This window comes from Anguilla rostrata, chromosome 7 (assembly GCF_018555375.3).
Source record: "Anguilla rostrata isolate EN2019 chromosome 7, ASM1855537v3, whole genome shotgun sequence".
Taxonomy (NCBI): domain Eukaryota; kingdom Metazoa; phylum Chordata; class Actinopteri; order Anguilliformes; family Anguillidae; genus Anguilla; species Anguilla rostrata.
Window position 1 is genome coordinate 54,620,429 of NC_057939.1, and position 22,396 is coordinate 54,642,824.

Below are 22,396 nucleotides of genomic sequence, written 5' to 3' on the forward strand. Positions count from 1 at the left end.
TCTGGTAATCATAGTCAATGTTTAATTGTACATGTGAGAGTAAAAATTTATTTCCATTATTAATTCACATCAAATGACTTTTTTTTAGCTTTTTTTTATTTAACACATAAAAGCATCACAACAACAATATACAAATTCTTGATAATCTTTAAAACCAAAACACATTTATACATGCAACATTAGGGTTAAGACAATGAGTAACTTATTGAATAATTGATTTGGAATGTGTACTTAACTTTTTTCTTCAACACATTTCTTCAAATCATGTACATCTGTGCAGCGGGAAATTACAATCCATTATACCATATTAAATGCTAAATTAGAGTGTAAAAAGAAGAAATACCTTTAGTGGTATTTCTACCTACAATTTCAACAGTTTTTTTTGAAGCGACAACAAAAGAATTCTTGAAGGGCCCACCGGCTATTTTATGTTTGTCATGTAAGTCTTTATTAATTAATCCAGAATAAGCATAATTACAGCTTTTTCCTTCCATTAATGGCTGACGTATTTCAACAATTTTTAGCGTCTCGTTGAGACGTAGACAGTGCAATAAAATATATATCGACTGGAAGTCTTGCACCGGAGAAAGGGGGTAATTATGTTCTCCTCTGCAAAACCGCGACGTGCCATGCAAGACAATGTGCCTTGCTCTGCAGCGTGCTGACTGGCAAACAAAATAAACAAACTGAATCACTGCAGTTGTCCTCTCGCGCCTTTCCAGTTATGAAGCAGCTCGTTAATTAAAGAGGGCTTGCTCCTGCAGTGTGTCGAAAACATGGGCCACACATAGATAGCGCAAAAGGGGAACAACCTGAAATATATACTTCACAATTTCAATATAAATCAATAAAATGAAAAAAAAAAAAGAGTACAGTAGTCACTTTTAAGGTTATTGCTCCAGATCTATAAAGTGTATTGTGTTGCAATTGGTTGTTAATCACTGTGGCCATTTCCATTTTAAGTTTCTTTGTCTTGATTGTCTTTTGTGTCATTTACATTAGCATGACTGTTTCTCCGTACAGTCACAACACTAAAACACATTTATTGACACCAAACTGTACATTATGATACTGTCAAAAGGTACATTAATTACACGGAAAAAGGAAATTACAGAGTTAAACCAACACCATGTTTTCATTTACATCGTTTTTTCCTTCTCAGAAGCTGGATTTTTGGGCCCCTTCAGACCCCCAAGTGCTTTCTGGGTAATGCTGTGGAGGGTAAGAGTCCTAGAAGAACCACCGGAATGCTTCACCCCCATTGGCTGGCGCTCGCTACAGAAGAAGAGCAGACACAACATGCTTGCAAATGGAAGCAGATTCAGCTCACAGTCAGTGTAAACGTTGATAAATTCATAAAAGACCATTTTCCCCAACTCATTTTTCCCAATCATCTTCTGTTTTAACAATATTATTAATAGAATTCACAAAAAAGTGCCCATAAAACGAGAGAATAATTACAGATAATGTCATTTTCGACACTCTGGATCAATTTGCCAAACTAAATTAAGCATTTAATTGCGGTGGCTCATTCTGCAATCGCTGAAGGGAGCCTCTTTATTAGTTATCCTCTTTATTTTAAGATGTGACAGGTCCAGAGCCAGGTATAAATGCTGCTTTTTCTAGCATGGCAGTTATAAATGAATGATCACATGTAAGATTTTTTTCTTCTATTTTCACTGGAAAATTGATTCAGTGCAAAAGGGCCTTTTAAAAAAGAAGAAGAAGAAACAAATCATTCAATAATAATCCCCTCCAGTTTCCGAAGATATCGTCATTAAACAACGTACACGCAATCAGCCAGGTCATAAGAGCACGCAGTGTGACAAAGGAGGATACGTGACCTAGCCCTGGGAACCGGTTTGAACCAGTTTGAACCGGTTTGAACCGGTTTAAACCGGTTTAAACTCCCAGCTGCTAATTCATTCTGTATATTCTGGAGTCTTTCTCGTCTGGTAGCTGACATGTGCTCGGAGTGACAGACTGGGCCGCCATACTCGATCTGAGACGGGCGCCTTGCAGTGACTCACCATGCCATTAGCGCTAGCACCATGAGGCCTCACACGCGGCCAACGTGAATTCCCAGCATGCTTTCTGGTCTTTTTTTAAACCTACCGCCCGACTGAGACAACTATGGGCGGCCTGGCGGCCCTTTCTGGCCTGGCCTTTGATGGAGCAACATATCTGGCGCATAAACCACAGCAAAAAGAAAAGACAGAATCGCTTCAAAATTAAGAACAAGCTTGCAGGTAAGCCTGTACCGTGGGATTTTATTCGCGCAGTTTTAGGAAGATGGAAATAAGAGCGTAGCGGAGCGAGGTGAAAAAATTCTGTCTCAAGTTCATCGGCAGTACGAGCACATCCCCCGTGCGCTCTTGTAATTAAGATCTGCCTTTGAGAAACAAGGGCCTTGGAGAACATTTTTCTCAAATTAAAGAAAATTGAGCTCTACACCCCTCCCCCACCCCCCACCCCCCATTAAAATTAACAGCAGAACACAGTGTTCCAGAGAACTAGAAACTACGGCGAGAGCAGTTCATGATCTCAGATAAGAACCCAGGTGAGACATCCAGGGGGGTATTCCATGGAGCAGGATTACTGAGTTAGCTAGATAACTAGCGCCGAGTGGAACCCGGAACAGCTCTTTTTAGTTCAGTCCATGTTCCAGAATTGGGTGGGTTCGGGGTTTTACTCAGCGCAGTTATCCAGCTAACTCAGTAATGGATGATCTGTCCTTACACCACGTTTAGCCGCACGGTAACGGTTATGCAATGTGGAGTGGAGCTGGTATGGATGAAATGCTGCGGTAAATTACCAGGAAAGCTCAAACCCTGTATAATTTACAATACAGCCGTTTACCAGCGCACATTAATTCAGCGTGTACACAGAGGAATCCCACATGCTGGGGCTTTTCCTTCCACATGCGAAATGAGCCGACCTGTAAAACAGGCGTCTGTAATCCAGCGGGACTTCCCGTTCACTGAGTTAAACTGGGCGGCGATTATCCCGTTTGGGCCGTAAAATGGCAGGGGACCCGGCGCGGCGGCGCGGCGGGGCGGCGGGGTGGCGAGGGGCGGCGCGCGGCGGCTCGTGTTTCCGTGCTCAGGACCCCCTCCCGCCCCGCGCTCTGACCGCGGAGGGCGAGCCGAGCCGGCGGGGCTGCTGACTCATAATCGAGCGCTAATCTGCTGGTTGTCAGGGACACAGCCGGAAGCAGCACCCCCCCAACCCCCCCCGCCCTCCCTCCATCCACCCCCCCACCCACCCCCCCGCCCCCACCGCCGCCCGCCGCCGCCCCCCCCCCCGCCTCCTCTCCCTCAGCCCGTGCTTCAGTTCACCCTGGAGGGAGCTGAGGGGGGGCGGGGGGGGGCGGTAAACCGCACAATGCAGGCAGGATGGTAATGAGCCGCACCGCAGCGGCTAAAATTCAATCAGCGGCGACGTGCCAGCGAGCCCGAGCGGCGGGGGTGGGGGGAGAGAGAGAGGGGGGGAGAGAGGTGATTTGCGCCAGCGGGCTGCCGTTAAAGACACACGGCGCTCAGCCAGAGAGCGTGGCACAGGGGGGGAGGGGGGGGGCTGGAGAAAAACAAAAAATAAAAATCCCACGCCTACGCTGCTCCCCCTGTCACAATCAAAGCCCTTCATCTGCCACGAATGACCCTTTCAATACCGGCTGCGCTGGCAACACGAGAAACGCCTCATCTTCAGGGTTTAGCACATTAAAAAGAGAAAATAAAAACCTATATTTTGAAGGATTTCCCCCCCCTTCGCCCGACCATTTGCAACGCTCTGCACTCACGACGGGTAATTCCAGACTAACACAAACGTCTCGTCTCCAAAACCAATATGTCAGAAATTGATATCGGGCACGGAGAAATCTGATGGAATATAATGGGCCTTAAAAATAGCACAATGCACGGCGTGCATGATGGCGGCGGTTGGCGGTGGCGATGGCGGGGGGGGGGGGGGAGCAGCGGGGGGGGGCGCTCTCATTGTCACTGGGCAGACCTTGCGCCGCTCCCTGGGACAGAATGACTGACAGCCGGGGGAGCCGGGCGAGGAGCGGCTCCAGAGCGCTCATTACGGCGCGTGGGCCATACGTCGCCCTGACATGCCCATTATTTATTAACGTATGGACCGGGGGCCCGGCCACCCCCCCCGCCCCGCCGCAGTTCTTCCCCGGGCCGCGGCTGACAGCTTTCAAAATAAATAAATAACGTCCGGCGCCGACACCCCAGCCCCTCCGCGCTCAGGATCTGGCTCGCTGCCGTAATTAAAACAGCGGCTTCCACGCCGTCCCGATCCCGACGAAGCAAACACCTCCAAGAACACGGTAAGGTCACCCTAAATTAAATTTTTTTTTTTCTTTGTATCCTCGCAAATATTTCAAAACATGTTTTTTTTTTTCTTACTGTGATTACATGCCATATAGTTGAAGAGGCTATTATGTTATTATGTTGAAATATTAACCCTAAGCCCCTCCCTCCCCACCCTGATAGGAATGATTAATCAATTTCCTTCCTGAATAACAGATTAAAAAAAATCAGGAAGAGCATATTTTTTAAAAAGCCAAGATCTGCAGCCATTATCCAACTATCCATTATAAAATGCAACTATTTACAAACTGAATAAAAGTTTTGCAGGAGCAGTCAACCTTCACCGACGTGCAGTGAGCTGCTCGTTACCTACACGTCAGGAATTCTGGGATTGCTGTTGAGCTCAAACCTGCAAGGCGCAGCAATCAATCACCTACAGTCTGATGGAGATGGAGACGTCTCATCTGTTTTTTTTTTTTGCTAGCAACTGATATCATAGCCACTAATACTGGACATGCAGTACACTTATGCCACAGTCACCCTCATCCATTAATCCACATTTGATTGCTTCAGGACCCGAGGAGCGCGGACGGAAAAAGAAAATGATGAATTACGCGGCGCGCTCACTGAATCGTAAACACAAGCGGCCGAATCGTTCGCTCGTTCATGTGCCACGTGTCACTCAGGAACGGCACGCCGCGGACCGACTAAACGCCTTTACGCCACGCTCCGTATTCCGTATCGTATCGTCGTCCCCTGGACTTCCTGTCTGTGTGTGTGTCTGTCTGTCTGTCTCAGGGCTGCCCGACTCTGCAGCAGCCAGACATATTTACATCATAGATAAAATAGTGTCACCCAAACCCCGCTGCAAAATCTGAAGTCACGGAGCGTTAAAGATGTAGCGATGCTGCTTGAATAACTTACTTGATTCTCACTAATTTTTTAAAATTCATTATAGTGCCAGGCTGGTGCCAGGTGCACACTGGTGTGTTTCCACTGTATACAACAATATAATACTTTACTATATGTAAATAAGCAGCCATAAGCAGCTCAGGGGTATTTCACGAAGCAGGATTACAGATTTAGCTGGGTAACCCAGAACAACTCTTTACTTTAATCAGTGCGCCAGATTTGGGAGGGTTCTGGGTTTCAGTGCACTTGTCTGGCTAACTCGGTGATCCTGGTTCGTGAAACAGGGTGCAGGTCCACACAATTCCACGACATTTGTTCAGACGCACAGATATCACATTACACAAAATAGGCCTCAACGTTACCTTCCAAACTTAATTTACCCAGAATCCCCTGCAACCACAAAGCCCATAATTACACACTGCCCGTTCTCAGAAATAAAGCACCTGCCCATCAAATGACTGCACTTGCCCAGTGACTTCACAAAGCATATTCTACACTAAAAGTAACCACACGCTGAATGATTGACACCACAGTCATGGCCTGGACAGGAAGTGGCTTTAAAAATGGCGTCCACTGTAGCAGAATTGTCTGGTGGTACGCAGCGACGGCAGAAGAAATTGTAGCTCAAAATGGCTGTTTTCCCAAAATATTGACCGGAAAAGAAAGCGATGAACTAAGCTATGAAAATATGCTCGTCTGCCTTAATATTTATTACTGGTAGCAGCTATTGCGGTTCTAAAATGCTAAATTATTATTAGACATGTTTTTGTGCATCAATTTTGTACTTCCATCAAATGTGCGTATTGCATTAAATGCCTCTGCAATGCTCCATTTACATAATTGAGTGCCCATCATTCATAATTCGTTCTCATTTAAACAATTACTGTCAACTCTGTTACAGTGGGATACACCTAGCTGCAGTATGTACAGTATGATGTCATTTTGGATTGGGCATTTCCCCCAAGCTGCCGCCTGACATTGGGACCTGTTCTGTCAGGGCCAAACGAGGTGGAAATGCAGACGGCCCATGAGAATGTTGGGGCTTTGGGGTGATTTCTGCTGTAAGAATACCAAATTAGCCTGTATGCTTATAGCCCATCTCTTTGGGGCACTAAAGATCCATATTACAATAATACAGATTATTCCTGTTTCATCATATACACGTTGTTCACCTCCTTTTCATATGTGTGTGCAGAAAACACACTCCGGAAGAGCTGCTACCGGCATAATCGACCGGCGCTAGGTGGGAGGATGGACCGCAAGGCCTGAAATCAAATCTTGACCGGGCCAGCATGGACTGTCACCCAGAATCCCAGGGAGGGCTGCATTTTTGGCCTCAGTGCCACCCGAGGAGGAAGGGAGGATTTCATTTGGCAGGATGTCCTCCCGCTCCTCTGTCCCAACAGACAGCTCAGCCAGCTGTTCCACCCTCCCTTAACCCTTTGAAGAGTGAAGGTTTTTTTGGAATGTTTTTTTCTTTTCTTCAAAATTCGAAGCCAGTGTTCTAGAACTCCACTGCTTTCAATCGACAGCTGTGATTGTTACATCAGCATTAGAACGTTCAGTTCAGAGCGTTCTAATCGGGCATTTGTGATCTTAAAAAAAAGAAGCTGTGCAGCTCAGCTGGTGGTTAGGAGAGTGAAACAGATGGAGGCTTTTCTGAGGATGTGTGTGCTAGTGTGTGTGTGTGCCTTCCCAAATGACAGAGCGTCACATATTCACAGTCAATGAAAAATGGTGGAATACAAATTTGTTCAAATCTATAGTTGTACAGAGGATGCTAGTGTTATGAAGGGGGTGCAATCAGGCCTTTGAGGGGTACTGATGTATGACCTAAGCTATCCAGCAATAGAAACTGGCTAGCTACAGCTTATGACTGAACTGCAGAAAATCAAGGACAGAATTACTGTAACACTAAGTTACATAAGTAAATAATAAATTACATATTTTGTTATTATAATTTTATTTATTGTAGTTTCAACAACGAGTGGCTACCAAGATTGTATAGCTAATAAAATCCTGCTACATCATCCCCTTTCAAACTTGTGTGTGTCTGTTTATCTTTCCAAGGACAGTCCAGTGGATTTTGTAATTCAGGTTAGTTGGCAAATGAACTGCCCCACAAACAGAAGATAATATCGCAATCAGACTGGATAGATTACATCCCCATTCCTACACACAATACAGCTGAATGGCACTGTACACACTTTTACAAGTGGATGTTGGACATAGCACTGGAGGGACCTGACCTCTGAGCATACCGTCATTAACTTATGTTGCCTCAGTTCACCATCCACCAAGTGTCAATCCAGCCACACCAGACATCAGCCGGCCCCAAACAGAGACTTATGGGAGTTTGAGTTTTCATCTTGGATATTATTGTTCAGAGCGTAACAGAACTACAGAAAATCCAAAAGCTATAACAAAAAAAAAAAAACACGAGTCAATACAAAACTCAAACATAAACTAAATGACATCACTGCCAGTGAGGCTGCTGATGATCTCCAAGATGGTGAGTCATGAGGCACGATCCATAATAATAAACTCATCAGCAAGCGTGGTGGCAATACTCCAGCTATGACGCAAGAACACTGCACCGCACCGAATCAAATTCCAGCTAGAGTTCAGTGAGACGAACGGCTAGAACAAAAAGACAGAGTGCTTCCACAGTGAGCGACAGAAGCGTTCACCACATCTTGGAACTCGGTATATAATTTGCAGGCATTCAGACACGTATGGATTTTCGCTGACTTGTTCAGAAAAGGAATTACTATATTTGTGGAGGCACAGCCTTGCATAAGAGGTGTGGTTCAGGGGTGTGGGGATTAGAACAGGAAGCGTTTAGGAAGAAAGGAATCCATCCCTTCTGAAACACCTCAAAGCAGATTACTATTACAGAGCGCTGCAAGCATGGCGACGCTAAGCGTACACTCTCCCCACACAATATTTGACCTTCAGCAAGGAAGCTGGGTTGCCTGAAAAACACCACCCACCGTACGGCATAGTAACACAGAAGACTTTGGGCCCCTCAACCTCCTGAAACGATGTTCCTTTGGGTGGTCTACCTTATCATTTTTTAAAATTCATTCATTTAAATTCACACAATTTCTAAAACATTTTCTTTTGGTGTATTTTTCTTTCTTTGGTGAGAAAAGGGGCATTTCTTCTATTTTCTAAGAGACATTTATTTTTATCAGTTTTACCTTTCTTTACTTCCTTTTTTCTGTGGTTAACATTCAATTTCCAAATTCTCTCTGAAAAATGAAGTGAATTTCCAATCTCCTCCAGCTACACTTTAAAGGGAAGGCATGTACTTTCCTGTTCACCCTTTTCACCAAGCAAAAGCAAGAGGAGGTCCTTTACGTGTTAAGCAACAAAGAATTAAGAACGAAATAAACTTAAAAGACATGGTAAAATAATATTTTTGCTCTTTTCCTCTTAGTTAAAAAGGAAAAATTGCATTTTTTATTACTATGCACGTCAAGTCAAAAATACATACATTTTCAATATTACCGGTCTTATAATGATCAAACGTGAAGGCCAGTAGGCCTAGCTGGTATTTCTTGAACGACACGCTCAGGAAAAAAAGAGAGAGAAACGAGAATTTATGGCATTAAAGACCGGGTTCTAAAATAGGATTCGAAAGATGCGTTTCACAGTCATTTCACCAAGTTCGCCCCGCAGGTCTAATAATGATCTGCATCCTCTGGAAATTGACTCAGTTCTTATACGTTGTGTTTACCATTAGATAAGAACAGAGCAGTACCATAGAATACAGGATGCAAAGAAAGGCTTCAGTCATCAGTTTCTGGCTTCAGTATGGAACTGAGATAGCGAGGATGAACAGCAGCGAGAAATGACTGTTGAGTACAGGTGTTAGGGAATGCGGAACGGAACAATATCATGCCATGGTTTATCTTAGCTGATGGAGCATCAATATCATCCATTCAATAAAAGAGTAGGGCTAGAATTAGTTATTGGGTTAAATTAGGGTTAGGACTATAGGGTTAGCGTTTTGGGTTAAGAAAAAAATGTTAGGGTGACGGTGAGATTAGGGTTGTGTTCAGGAGCTCAGAAAAATATTAGGACAAGGTTTAGTCTTTGAATTTGGATGATCCAAAATTTTTCACTAGTGGGATGTAACACTATAGTCGTCATTAAACCCTTGAGGTTGAAAAGGTATTGAAGCATTTTGTTTGCACCCCCCCACAAAATATGGACATCAGACTTGAGATACTGTGCATGGTGAACGTAGCTAAACTCCATAACGCGATGTGACGCCGACTCCGACTGCGCGCTCGGCGAGGAGGCTTCAGATCGCACGGCGCGGTTATGTGGGGCCGTGGCGTGGAAAACGTTCAGTTCCTCCTCCGCAAAAAAAAAAAAGAAAAATCAATTCTCCGAAGAGGCTGCGCTATTAGGAGCCACGTGGGACAGCCGGAGCGGAGGCTAAATGAGGCAACGCGCTGCAAGCTCTCCCAAACGCTGGAACCCACCGCAGAGGAGCAGCAGCTCTGAGGAGCAGCAGCTCCGAGCATACGGACAGGAGCCCCCCAGCGCCTCCGCCCCCTTCCCAGGCTCTAAGTTAAGCACAAACTGCACCGATTCTCAACGTAATTAAAATATACCCCTCTCTCAACCTGGTTGAGAGTTAAGTATTTTCTCGAAGCATACACTACAACAGAACTCTTAAAATATTTATTTGGGGCCATGGAACAACCATCTTAATAAAAAAAAAAAAATTGAATGACCAGAAATTGGACTGCTTCAATATGTCTTGGAAAACTCAATTTCACAATTTTTAATTAATGATTTTTATTGAAGTTGAAATATTTGACTCTGTACAATGCAACACCTACTTATACTATAGCAAAAAACAAATTACAGGGAGCAGATTTGTTGTCATCTTTGTTAAGCAATTCCAGTTCGCCTGCAATGACAAATAATGTATGGAAGATCTGCTCTCTTGCCCATTTCAGATTTTACAGGCATCTTGCCCTGGCAACTATGACAGATGCCATAGTCATTTACAGATTTACACATGGCAAGGCTTTTAAATAGACTGCACCATACTGCCAGGTTGCAGGTCATCTTAAAAAAAAAAAAAAATAATGCATGCTTATTGCAAGCGGTAATTTGAGATCATTGCGGTGAATCACAGTAAATGTCCTGTATTTGCATAAAGACTTATCATTTGCCACTGTATGCAGAAAACACAATTTCAGTACGTGTGACCCAGAAAATGCACTTTGTTGCCATTTCCTCCCCAGCACAGTCGCAAGAGCCTCCCACCAACCACCACTCTGCGAAGCACACGTAATTTGTTTATGACACTTGCAACATTTAATGGGCCCAAAAGCAGCGCCATTGCACAATTTCATAGTTTTGTGGACAAGCTTAGTCACCCTGGTATAGGTTTCCAGTTCTCGGTGCTGATAAGAAGCAAGCATGGCAGGATAAAATATTCTATTTATTGATGACGTAACTTTTAATGCATTCATTAATTAAGTTACCAAATTTATTTTTCTATCAGCATTGTAGAAAAGGCCACCAAAATCAGCGAGCAATGTTCTGTACCTTTAAAAGCAAAACAATAAAAATAACACAGTGGAAACAGCAAAATGTAAAACTCAGGCATGAGGTTTTAAATGTAAATTTCCCGGGAATAAGAAATGCAAAATTGGCGGCTATCGAAAAGTATGGTCAGAAAGTTTTGCAAGGCTTATTGCCTTGCTGGATCTGGCCTTTTGAAAGGCTACTGCAAAGCACTTCTGAGTTGATAGCAATAAATCATTTTATAGCCCTGGGTTGCATAAGTCACTGCTCTGTAGAAACAACAGAAGCGCTGGGCTACTGTAATAAGCATTACTGTAAGCTTTTATGTTTGGACTGAAGGTTTAACCATTACAGGCATACAGTTCTCAAAGTTTGAGCCAATGAAAAGTAAAAAAAAGGAAGTTCTTAGATGACAGTGTCGTGCCTCTTTTTGACTTTTCATTTTGAACATCTCTTTTTGGAATTCTAAGTCAGAATTCTAGAACTCCGTTACATCAGCATTAGAATATTCAGTTAAGAATATTCTAATCACATATTCCTGATCGTACACCTTAAAGAGTTAAAGTGCAGCACACTGATGACCTCTCAGGGCAACCACCCTCCACAGGGTACCACTTCCCAAACCCCCACACCCCCCCCCCCCGCCCCCCTCTTGCCCCCCTACAGCATGGCCAGCGGCAATGTCATCTCTCCCACTGCCAAACTGCAAGCTGCTCGCTCAGACCAGGGCAGAGGAGGAAACAGCTCACGCCAGGCAAGAGCTTAGCCCAGGCACCTCTGGTCACACCTCTGTCTTAACTGGTGGCAGTACCAAAAAAAAGGTAGGCAAGAGTGGTTGTCTGGCAGTCGGAGGGTTGCCGGTTCGATCCCCGCCCTGGGCGTGTCGAAGTGTAAAGCGCTTTGGATAAAAGCGCTATATAAATGCAGTCCATTTACCATTTACCAAAAAACAGAAACCCTGGTAAACTCTTCTTACGGCGCCTGCATCCTCTGAACCAGCAGCGAAGGCCACGGGACCGGCTGGGTAAACAGACGCAGACAGAAGATCCGCGGCGCGCGGCGATCTCGGAACCCGCTGCCCCAGCCCCGGGCGCCCTGGGGTTCTGCGCCGGGAGACGTGGGTAATTAAACGGCCCGTGAGCCTCTCGGCTTTACCGGAGCTTAGGGCCCTAACGGCTGAGACAAATCGTGTGGGGAGGCTTTTTAAAAAAAATATATATATATTTTTTTAGCCCCAGTCAAATTAATCAGCAGTTTTAATAAAAGCTTGTGTAAAATCCAGCAACTTTGAAGTCTGCAGATCGAATGTAAAGGCTATCTGTCCCTCAGGCCCCCTCCCTCCCGCCACCCAGCCCCCCCCCCCCCCCCACACCCGCCATGCCCTGCAGAGATTGGCTGGGAGCACTTTCAGCTACCTTCAGGGACGACTTGGGGAGGGGGGGGGAGGGGGCGGCCACCAAATCACTCTTATCTATTCCGGGCACACTCTATCTCGCTGGTGACACACAATCTAGCTTGCGCGATTGGGCCCTCTATCCCTCATTATGGAAAGGCTCCTAGCGTTTCTTCAAGGTCTTATCTTATTTGGTTTTTTTTGTATGATATAGTTTTCCCACTGACCTTCCATTCGTTCAATCATTTCATCCTTTCATTACCTCGCAAGAAAAGGCCTTCTGCAGAAGAATGCTTTCTCGGTAAAACGCCATTTTCTGTCGGTAGAAAAGTGGACTGAGGGGTTTTGACATCTGCTCCTTGTTTCCATGGATGGCACAGTTCAATGGGGGAAGGCTACCATTTTTCTTCTACTGTAATAAACCGGATCCACACACATCAGAACCACCTTGGGCAGATAGTGTCATTAAGGTATATGGAGATCAAGTTATTCATGTAAAGGACAAGAATGCACTGTCAATCTTGCTATTACAAAGAAAACAAAAAATATCTTTTTATTTCAGTGATGAATATTTTCATTTTAGCACACATTTTACACAAGTATTATTCATATATTCCTAAGCTATTATATATGCAATTTTTCTTATGCATAACCTTATCTGCCGGAATGTTGTTCAGTACTTGAAGAGGCATTTAACTAGCTTATCTACTATTATAAATCAATAGAGTTTAGGTTAGGGTTAGAGTTTGTTCTGTACAAGCTGGGATGCTGGGTAAATTTAGATACATTTATGTTTGTTTTACACACTGAATCCTTAATGCATTTGACTCGGATTGACCTAGATGCGTCATTGACCAGACTTCCTGTTGTAAGAACCCAGTAGGCCACACTGGACCTTATAAATTAAATTCTAACCAAACAACATGAAGGGCAAAGATTCAACATGAAGATTAAGAATATTTTGTGCGAAAGAGGACAGTTTCATTAATTTACTAATACAATTCTGATTAATCATAAACTGCGGCCACTGCAAATGAAATAGCTACCAAGCTACTCCCATTAGACTTCATTATAACTGTCACAAACCATACAGCAAAGTTGTTCTGGCAGAATCTTGAACACTTATTTACGTCATGTCACAATCAATGCGCATTGTTAAACTTAATCAAGGCTTTTAAAACGCAACGAATGTTTCAGGTTCTTTAATTAAGGAAAAGAGCAAGAAAAATGATTTCTTTGACAAAGAATAATGCTCACACCAGAAATGGCATCAGCATCAGAAGAGCGCTTACTTCTCTGGAAAATCATATTCCACTTGGCGGGAAGCACAGCGCATAGCTCAGCCAGCGGCCATGGCAGTGGTCACAACAAAGCACGGACCAGTCCGGACCATCCAAGAGGTTCATCTGAGACTACGGTGGTTGATCCATCACTCGCATGCATTGTATGCTAAGAAAGTTGCCGGGTAAAGTCCTACCTACATACAACATGGCATTGGTTTGCACGAAAAAAGTCACAAAATGCAGGATGTTCAATTTTATAATATTTTATAATATGTTTTTAGCATTACAGCCCTTGCATTCACAAACTACCTGGTCAACTCGACCAACGCCTGGACTGTACTCTCTCCACCTGTCCCATTGCTGAAACAAAAGGCGAAACTTCTGACTCGTCATTGGCTGTGCTGTTATCACTACTCCGCTACCTGGAAGAACATCTGCGGGAGCACACCTGACGAGTCTCCCTGAGCCAAGTCGATCCACACGGAGCTGTAAATGTATGGCAGTAATGGCTGACATAACACTGACAGGTGAAACCTGATGTGTCTAGAGATTCTGGCCACAGATGTCTTTAGCCAGCAGAATGCAAATGACACAGATGACCTCTATTCCTCTGCAAATTCTACCCGAATTTGAACCGCTCAGTCAGGGTCGCAGGCCCGTCGAACCATCACAACAGCCTAAATTATTTCTGAAGAGTGCAAACTAATATTCATAGCATCCGAGATGAGCAGAGAAAAAGCCATTACTTTTACTCCACAGTCCAGCAGCTGAGCTGCACAGACATGGCGCCGGTTAATATTGCACATCTAGTGCAGGTATGCAGCAGGAAGCTGACCAATAGGAAGATTCGTCATTGGGCAACGAGGCAAGGAACACTGCTGACTTGGAAAAAAGTAGCATTTTAATGCAGATTTATTGTTCCCGCGTATTATTTAAAAGAAATATTAGAGGCGACGTATCTTTATGGAAGGAAATAGGGTACCAGACAGTAAGGGGTATGGAAGATGCTAAAGCCCCACATGCTAGACCCATTTTGGGGTCTATAAGAGGGAGAGAGGCACGTCAGGCGGAGACACTGGACAACCCTCCAAGGTAACGTATAACCGAGCCAAATTAAAGTGGCATTAGAGTAAATTGGCTCTCTCCGTTTCCGGGGTGTGAGTAAAATTTCCATTTGCATTTTTCCACAGCTACTTAAGATATAATTAGTTCAGGGTTATTCCCACGTGGAAAGACTGACAGCAAAAATATGACTGGCTGCCAGGGCCTTATCGCATCTTCCAAAGCAGGAGGCATGAGGCATGGGCTTACTGAGATAGTGAGCTCGCCTATTCTTCTGCGTGCGTGTGTGTGTGTGTGTGTGTGTGTGCGTGTGTGTGTGCGTGTGTGTGGTGTGTGACAGGGATACTATATGTGGAATGGCAGTTATTTTCTTGCTCTGCACTGGGTTTTCAGAAACAAATAAACAAATAAAGAAATAAATAAATAATATCATATACATTCAGTCAGACGTAATTTTCACTGGATCTTCTAGAACAATCCACTGAGTGAATCTTTATTTCTATCTCTGTCATTTCTATCAATGTTTAAACCCCTCCAGACTATGATATTCTCACATAGCCTGAATTTGTCACGCATTAAGTTTACTGTTGAATTGCATGCAGGTGTCCTTCTGCTCCTCAAAACCTCTACACATGTCATGTATGGTATGGTGTCCTCAAAGTCAGATGCTTTGTTGGGTTTAGATAACAGATGGTTCACAGTTATATGTCTCATACCTACTGTATTTGCAAAATGACCCATTTGGAGAGAATTCCTCTAAACGGTGAAAAACATCTATCACCATTTCGTTTCAAATCACATCAAAATAACTGGCTGACTTGTGGATCTCACATGCATCTGACCCATGGCTGTCTAATCTACATACATACAAAATGCATTTTGCTATAAATTGTACACATCCTACGTAATGCTGCGTATTTCCTCATGAACCAAAGTAGAAGCGAAATATACTGGCCCAGCCGCTCAACCCGTGCTAACAAACATCAATACCGAGACGTCAGATCAGGAATGACATAATGTGGCTAGCTTTCAATGTTAGTATTAGCAATTCACTGGACAGATACAATCTGAATTTCAGCTTCGTAAACACCGCTACTGAATTAGATGCTCACTGCCCTTGATACTGTATATCTCCAAAATTGAAAGGAAATTGCAAATACAAAGAAAGCATAAAAACACATTGCACTTGCTCAATGTGATAAAGCACACTAAACATATTAGAAAGTCAAGCACAGATGCAGTTCATTAAACAATTGCTCGAAATCCAGATAATCAGAAGCATGCACCCACTTGCTTCAAATTGTTGATATTTCCTGTATGCGTGGAAGCTACAGTCTGTCTAAATGCAGAATGCATACACCACACACCATTGTTCTACTACCAAATATGCAAAATATGAATAAATATCAGTTGACACGCAGTAAAATATATTCATGAGGGGTTTAGAAATAATGTGGATACGCCCCGCACAACTTAATTAAGAGCATATCACAATCATCTGCGAGAGGGCAATTAAATAATTGGTTTTACAAATGTAATTAGTCCCCCAATATTGGCATGAATTTTGTTTACCGTTTTCATTGTACAATGTCATCTTTTAACTGTCAATATGCAATTCTTTTTGAAGCCCCCTTTTCTAACACGCATCACACCGTGGACCAGTTACTGCAATTAAATTTAGACTCTAGAATGGGACAGAGGGTTAAAACGTGTGAGCAGTAACATGTTTGTGCCATCTTAGCCTGCTGTGCATGCTGCCACTTACAGCGGTGGGGGAGGAGCCTCAGCCACAGACTGATCCTAAAGCAATTCAGTTTAAATCATCACCAGGGGAGAAAGAAAAAAAAAAAAACGCTCAACGCTCACGTTTTTTTTTTTTCTTCGTAACTTTGGGCCATGTTATTGAAAACACGTCTGGGAGACGCTGCGACGCGCTCGGTTCTTGCGGCTGGGACTTGTTGTGTGTGTGTGTGGGATATTGATTGGTCCGTCCAGGGCGAGTTTACATAATTGGTTAAAATGATCAAGTGCGGAGAGGGGAAGGCTCGCAGCCGAAAACCCATTTCCCAACTCTGCCTGGAGCCCAGCCAAGCCCCGGGTTGGTTGGGATGCGTTCCAGCCCCAGCCTGACTGGCAGTAATTAGGGGTGTCTGAGCCAAGCTCAGCTTGCGCTCCGCGCAAACACCCCTAATTACTGCCAATTAGGCTAGGCGGGCAGGCAGATTTGAGAAGCCCGGGATATTCAGGCATGGGTGGGCATGGACTAAAAAAAAAAAAAAAAAGGGGCTGAAGTGCTTAAACGTGACTAAATGAAAAGGTTAATGCTCTGGAGTGTGGAAAGAAAGGAGGGAGGGAGAGGGAAAGAGAGAGAGAGAGAGAGGGGGGGCACAGAGCAGAAAGAGAGAGAGAGAGGGGGGCACAAAGAGAGAGAGAGAGAGACAGAAAGAGAGAGAGAGAGAGAAAAACAGAGGGGGGGCACAGAGCAGAGAAAGAGAGAGGGGGGCACAGAGCAAAGAGAGAGAGAGAGAGAGAGGGGGGGCACAAAGAGAGAGAGAGAGAGAGAGAGCATGTCTCACCTCATGTGACGTGCCCGGCTTCTTCTTCAGCTCCTCGCATTTCCTAAACTTGCAGATCTGGTGGCCGGTCTTGCGGTTGCGGCAGCTGCTGCAGACGCCGCAGTTGATGAGCCGCCTGCAGGGGGCGCACACCCCGCACCGTTTCCTCTTCTTCTTGGCCGCCGCGTTGCCGCCGGACGCCGACGCGCTGCTCTGCGGGCAGTCCGCCAGGTTGGCGATCTGAAAGGCGCTGTCGGAGACGGCCGACGAGGCCGCGGGGGAGTGCAGCGCCGTCATGACGATGACCCCGGGAGGTAACGAGATGCCGCCCAGAGCCGGAATGGCGGAGAACGTCCCGACGCGGTCCGGGAGATTCATTATCTCCGCCTCGGCCGAGCCGCACTTCAGCTTGTCCATGCACTCTCCCGCCAGCGGCCTGCAGTGTTCGGGGGACAAGGCGCCGAGGAAATTATTATTCGCCATTTGCAGAGCCTCTGGCGGCAGGCCAGGCTTCCCCGGCCGCTGGGACTCGTTTCGGTGCACGGCGGTCCTATTAGGGTTTAATGCCGCTGATTTCCTTCCCCAGAGCATGGCGTTATCGCAGTTCCACGGGGACACGCCGATCCGGGCGCTGGGAAAAATCGGCGTGGTGATGCGAGCGATCTTGGCGGCCTGTGGAAACGCCCCGTTGGTTTTGTAAAAGTTGGCGAAGGACCTGTACCTCTCCATTTCCGCATTGTAATCCAAAACGGAGTTTAATCCACTGGAGTCCAGCTGAAGGTTGTCCTTCTGCAGCAGGGAGACGTCAGCGCCCTGTCCGGTCTCAACACAAAGGGCATTGTTCATATTCGACATGGCCAGAACTGTTCAGGGGTTTCACAAACAAAGTCCGGGGTCGTGCTCTCCTTCGTCAAACTGGGGTCAGTTACAAACAAGACTTTATCCTCCGGGGCATCCTTTCTGGCGCTAGAACAAGAAACAGCCAACGTTTATATGACATAACATGTTTGTTACGGTTCATTTCGTTTATCGAGTTACTTAAAGGAAAGGAAGAGCATATTGGCCTATTCGATGAGTCGGCTGACATTTCTCTAATTATTTTCTGATGGGACATTCCAGGAGCTGATCTTTGACTTCATTACAATCATGGGGTACTGTAGGTGAGAAACACTAACATGTCTTCAAAATCCAGACCAAACATTGGCCCTCATGAGGGGTAAGACAGTTCCACAACAAAATTGAACGTACTTTAGACAGCAACGTGATATTTCAGACAGTTTGGCCTATTCTCCATATAAATTTTATTTAGATTATTTGTTTATCCATCTATCCATCCATTATCTATACCCGCATATCCTGGGCAGGGTCGCGGGGGGTGCTGGAGCCAATCCCAGTGTGCATTGTGCGAGGGCAGGAATTGTTTATCCAGCATTCTCTTAAAATATAAAGAAAAATCCAACATCACAACCGTCGTATTTCTCCAGCAATATCAGGCGACACATTCACTATCCTCCATATATTACTGAGGGCACACATATCCTCAAAAATACACAACAATGCAGAAATATTACTGTTCATTGGACTGCAGGTAACAGCTGATATTTTCAATTAATGTGACCCTCCTGCCAAATTACGTCGACACGCCTCAGTCAAACTTATAAAAGACATCTGGCATTCATTAATTCCTAGGCCAATCACATTTGCTGAACAAGTGCAAGATAGCCAATGGGAGCAACTTTAAACCCAAGCAAACCAAAGATGTAGCAACAGTAGTGTCGGTTGCCTTAGGCGACTCCATTTCCTCTCTCAAGTTCGTCTGGATTTTGTTTCCGTTGATAAAAGCCCATTAGACACATCCATTACCTTCACTTAGATTTTCTTTTAATTGCTAAAGCCAATACACTTCAGGAACACTACAGCAGTCAAAAATTACAGAGGTGCATTAGACTGGCAACAAGCTGGACACCATTATTGATGGTCTATGTTAGTGTTCCAAATAATTCAGATTAAGGAAATACCTCAACATTTCAATTTAGAACATCAAATTTGATTGCTTAGATGAGGCATTTCTATTGAACTGTTTTGCCTTACTGAACAGCAATTTTACTACAGACTGCCTTCAATAAAGCATCATAAAAAATCTGATACTTTTCTTGGTTAGGTAAGGTAATGCCAATAAACTACTAGGCTATATTTGCTTGGTTTATGCACAATATCTGTAAATATTAACCTGTAAATATATATATTTTTTTTAAAAACATACAGGAGAGAGGACAACAACACATCACATTTTCTTTGTGCCTTTTGCTACCAGAAAACTCAGCAATACAAACCATAACAAAAAATGCGCTCATCAACAAAGAAAAATAAGACAGAAAACTAAGACAGCTGAGTCAATTTAACATATTAGATGAATAAACAGCATGAGGTCAAATAGTTACTCAATCAATCCAACCCTCAAGGCTCAAAAATAAACAAATAGCAACAAAGCGGCCGGTGGTAATTGCGTCTCAATTATTGATTATCAGACCGCTAAAAGTTTAGTGGAACAAAAATACTCAATAAGCTGGTAAGCGGGAGAAAGTACTGTAGATCCATTGAGCAGCCCCCACGCCGCGGCACCGCGATGCCATTAATTACTCCCCGTCTGGTCTGTCGGAGACGCTCGGATCAAAGGTCATGCTTGGAGAATCCGAGGAGGGTACTGGACGGTGCAATTAAAACACATTAATCCTCCCGTGCCTCAATCGCTTGGCACCAGCGCAACCCACGTAACACCTCGTTGTCAGAAAGCATGCAAATATAATTTGTGGGGGAGTAAAATGGAAGAGCATCACCTACCCGTTTCCTGACGAAAAGAGATCCCAGACGCTGCCAGTCTGCAAATATAGAGCATCGCTGCAACGACGAAAGGGGGAAAAGGACGCAAGATCTGTGAAGGAACAACGTAGGCGCTCAAAACAAAAGGTTCATTTTTTAAAAAAAATTGACGGCCGTATTCGCAAAAAGTAAGAAACTGAGAGCAGAAATGAAGGGGGGCGACGGCAGCGATTAGCAGTGTGCCGCTGAGCCGAATGAGTGTTACGCAAGGTTAGGTGTTTCCTCTCGGTTCGGGGTGTATTGTGTGTAGCAGCCGAGTGTTAGCTCGGTCCGCTTCTCCTGTCGCTGTGTGTGGCTGATTGCTGCTGAGGTGAGGAAGCTGGGACGTGGACACCTACTGATCATTGGCTGGAAATTACTATAGAAACACGAGGAGCACTGGGAGGGGGGGATGGCTTCGGGCTCCCTTTTGGGAAATAGCTGTGGGAAGCTGCGTCTTCGCGTCTTAACCTTTTTTTTTTTTTTTTTAATCCCTCTCTGTCTCCCCCCTTTCCATTACATTCAGCCACGAAGCGGTATTTAGAGACGCTTATAATATTCCAGGAGGACGTTTCGTAATATGGATGCCTTGGTTCATTGATAACTTGTAAAATTAATTACAATCCTGGCGCACTGTGATTAAGATGAAATGCTCCGACCATGGTGGTGGATTTTTTTCCTTTTTTTTCTGGAGAAAGGCGGCCATAATTATGGAGACCTGCGAGCACGACCGCAGAGACTCGGCACGAGATGAATTCTTCTAGATTGACGTGTACAGATAGAGAGGAATATTTATGTACATACGCAGCAGAAATAGTTTTGATGACCAAAAAAACGTATTAAATACATTTTTCTCACAGTCATACAAGGTTACAAAGAATAAGCTTGTGTATGTTACGGTTTTTAATCGTGTGAATAAAAAAAATGCATTAAAAAATGTTTTCTCCCTGAAAATATGGAGAACTGGGGCACTAAAAATAATTAGATCCACATTTACACTGCTTTTACAAGTTTAAACAACGAGAGCATTAACTTTATAATAATGTGATGGTAATTATTAATATTATGGTTGTTGTTGTTGTTTTCAGAAAATAATGGTGATGTTCATATACAAGTAATTAATACAGTGCCATGGCCGAAATAAGGGCTGGGAAAGTTAAGAGTTGCCACAATTAAAAATGTTGGACCTTAGACATACAGCACACTCACAGGGGATACACCTGACTTATGCAGTCATACCCACTATAAATGTGAATTATGCATTCTGTACAGAGAAAAGAGCGATTACTTTTCACAATTTTGTGCTTTACAGAGTGAACAGAGATGCCTGTCAGTCACAGATACTTGGTTGGGTAACTTGGGCATGTGCTTTTTTGACTGCTTTCCCTTATTGCTCTTCTCAGTAAAATTTCATTCAACTGTCAACAGTCAATCAATAGGGAACTTTTAACAAAGGACTTACCACAAAACAGTCGGCAGTGTGTATTACAGTGAAACAATGCTTGGTATGACAGTTACAAGATTAAATTGATTGAAAAAAGGATCAATCATACTATTAGAGTTTAAAATAAGTAATTGAGAGTGACAATATTAAATGACGTGATATTTTTAAGCAAAAATACTCATGGAACCTGTTCCCCTATTCAACAGTTCACAATTATGCCTTGTGCAGTAAAAGGTTTAGCGTAAATTCAGCTTTAACAGCAATAATATGAGGTCAGCAGAGATCAATGTACAGTACTCTATCAGAGTAAAATTCACTCTGTAAGTGTTGATTCAGTGCTGAACAATTTGTTGTACAATGTTATATGTATAACACACATACACACACATGCGCACACACACACACACACACACACACACACACACACACACAAAGCTCACATTGCATTAATAGATTGTGGTTAAGGGAAAAGAAGGCTAAAGACAAATCTCTAGCAGAAAATACACATTGTGTTTTTGGCATATTGCAGCACGGTAAAAATCTGAAATATAAACTAAGATCTAGCAGATGCAAATCAATCACTTGATTTTCAGTCAGTGAAACAGGAAGAGAGTAGCAGGTCTCTTTAAAACAATGTCATCAGCCCGAGCCAATCAGACGATGCAGAAGAGCTTCCTGTCCCACTGCCATGTGCTCTACACAGCTCAAACTCCAGCGGTGTTTGTTTACCATATAAAAGGTGCTGTTGTACGTCACTTTGGCTAAAAGCGTCCGTGAAAACGGCTAAATATAAAACTGTATCTGTGCCGTATCCGTTTTCCACCTTTATCTGTACATGTAGTGCTCATATCGTTTGGTCTTGAAATTCACCCACCTCCTGCTTGGAAATGGAAAAAGAAGCTTTCTGGGATTCGGACGTCCATTGTCTATCACAGGGGGTCCTCAGTCTGGTCCAGAAAGGGCTGGTGAGGGTGCAGGCTTTTGTTCCAACCACACAGAAACACTCCTGATTCTCC

At 44.1% G+C, this 22,396-nt stretch overlaps 1 protein-coding gene across 6 annotated transcripts; it reads right to left on the minus strand.

Annotated features, from left to right (window-relative positions):
• Positions 1-20,658, minus strand: LOC135260083 (CXXC-type zinc finger protein 4-like). 6 transcript variants are annotated; one of them, XM_064345244.1, is made up of 5 exons: positions 19,919-20,658; positions 19,665-19,781; positions 18,425-18,512; positions 17,099-18,043; positions 1-1,275 (listed from the first exon to the last, which is right to left on the minus strand). In XM_064345244.1, exons 4-5 carry the CDS (start codon positions 17,930-17,932, stop codon positions 1,231-1,233), a joined length of 879 nt encoding a protein of 292 aa, XP_064201314.1. In that variant the 5' UTR covers positions 17,933-18,043; positions 18,425-18,512; positions 19,665-19,781; positions 19,919-20,658; the 3' UTR covers positions 1-1,230. The 6 variants fall into 6 exon arrangements, with proteins under 6 accessions (XP_064201314.1, XP_064201313.1, XP_064201317.1 ...); XM_064345243.1 differs by lacking the exon at positions 18,425-18,512; XM_064345247.1 differs by lacking the exon at positions 18,425-18,512 and having other exon boundaries at positions 19,636-19,781.
• Positions 20,659-22,396: the final 1,738 nt, after the last annotated feature.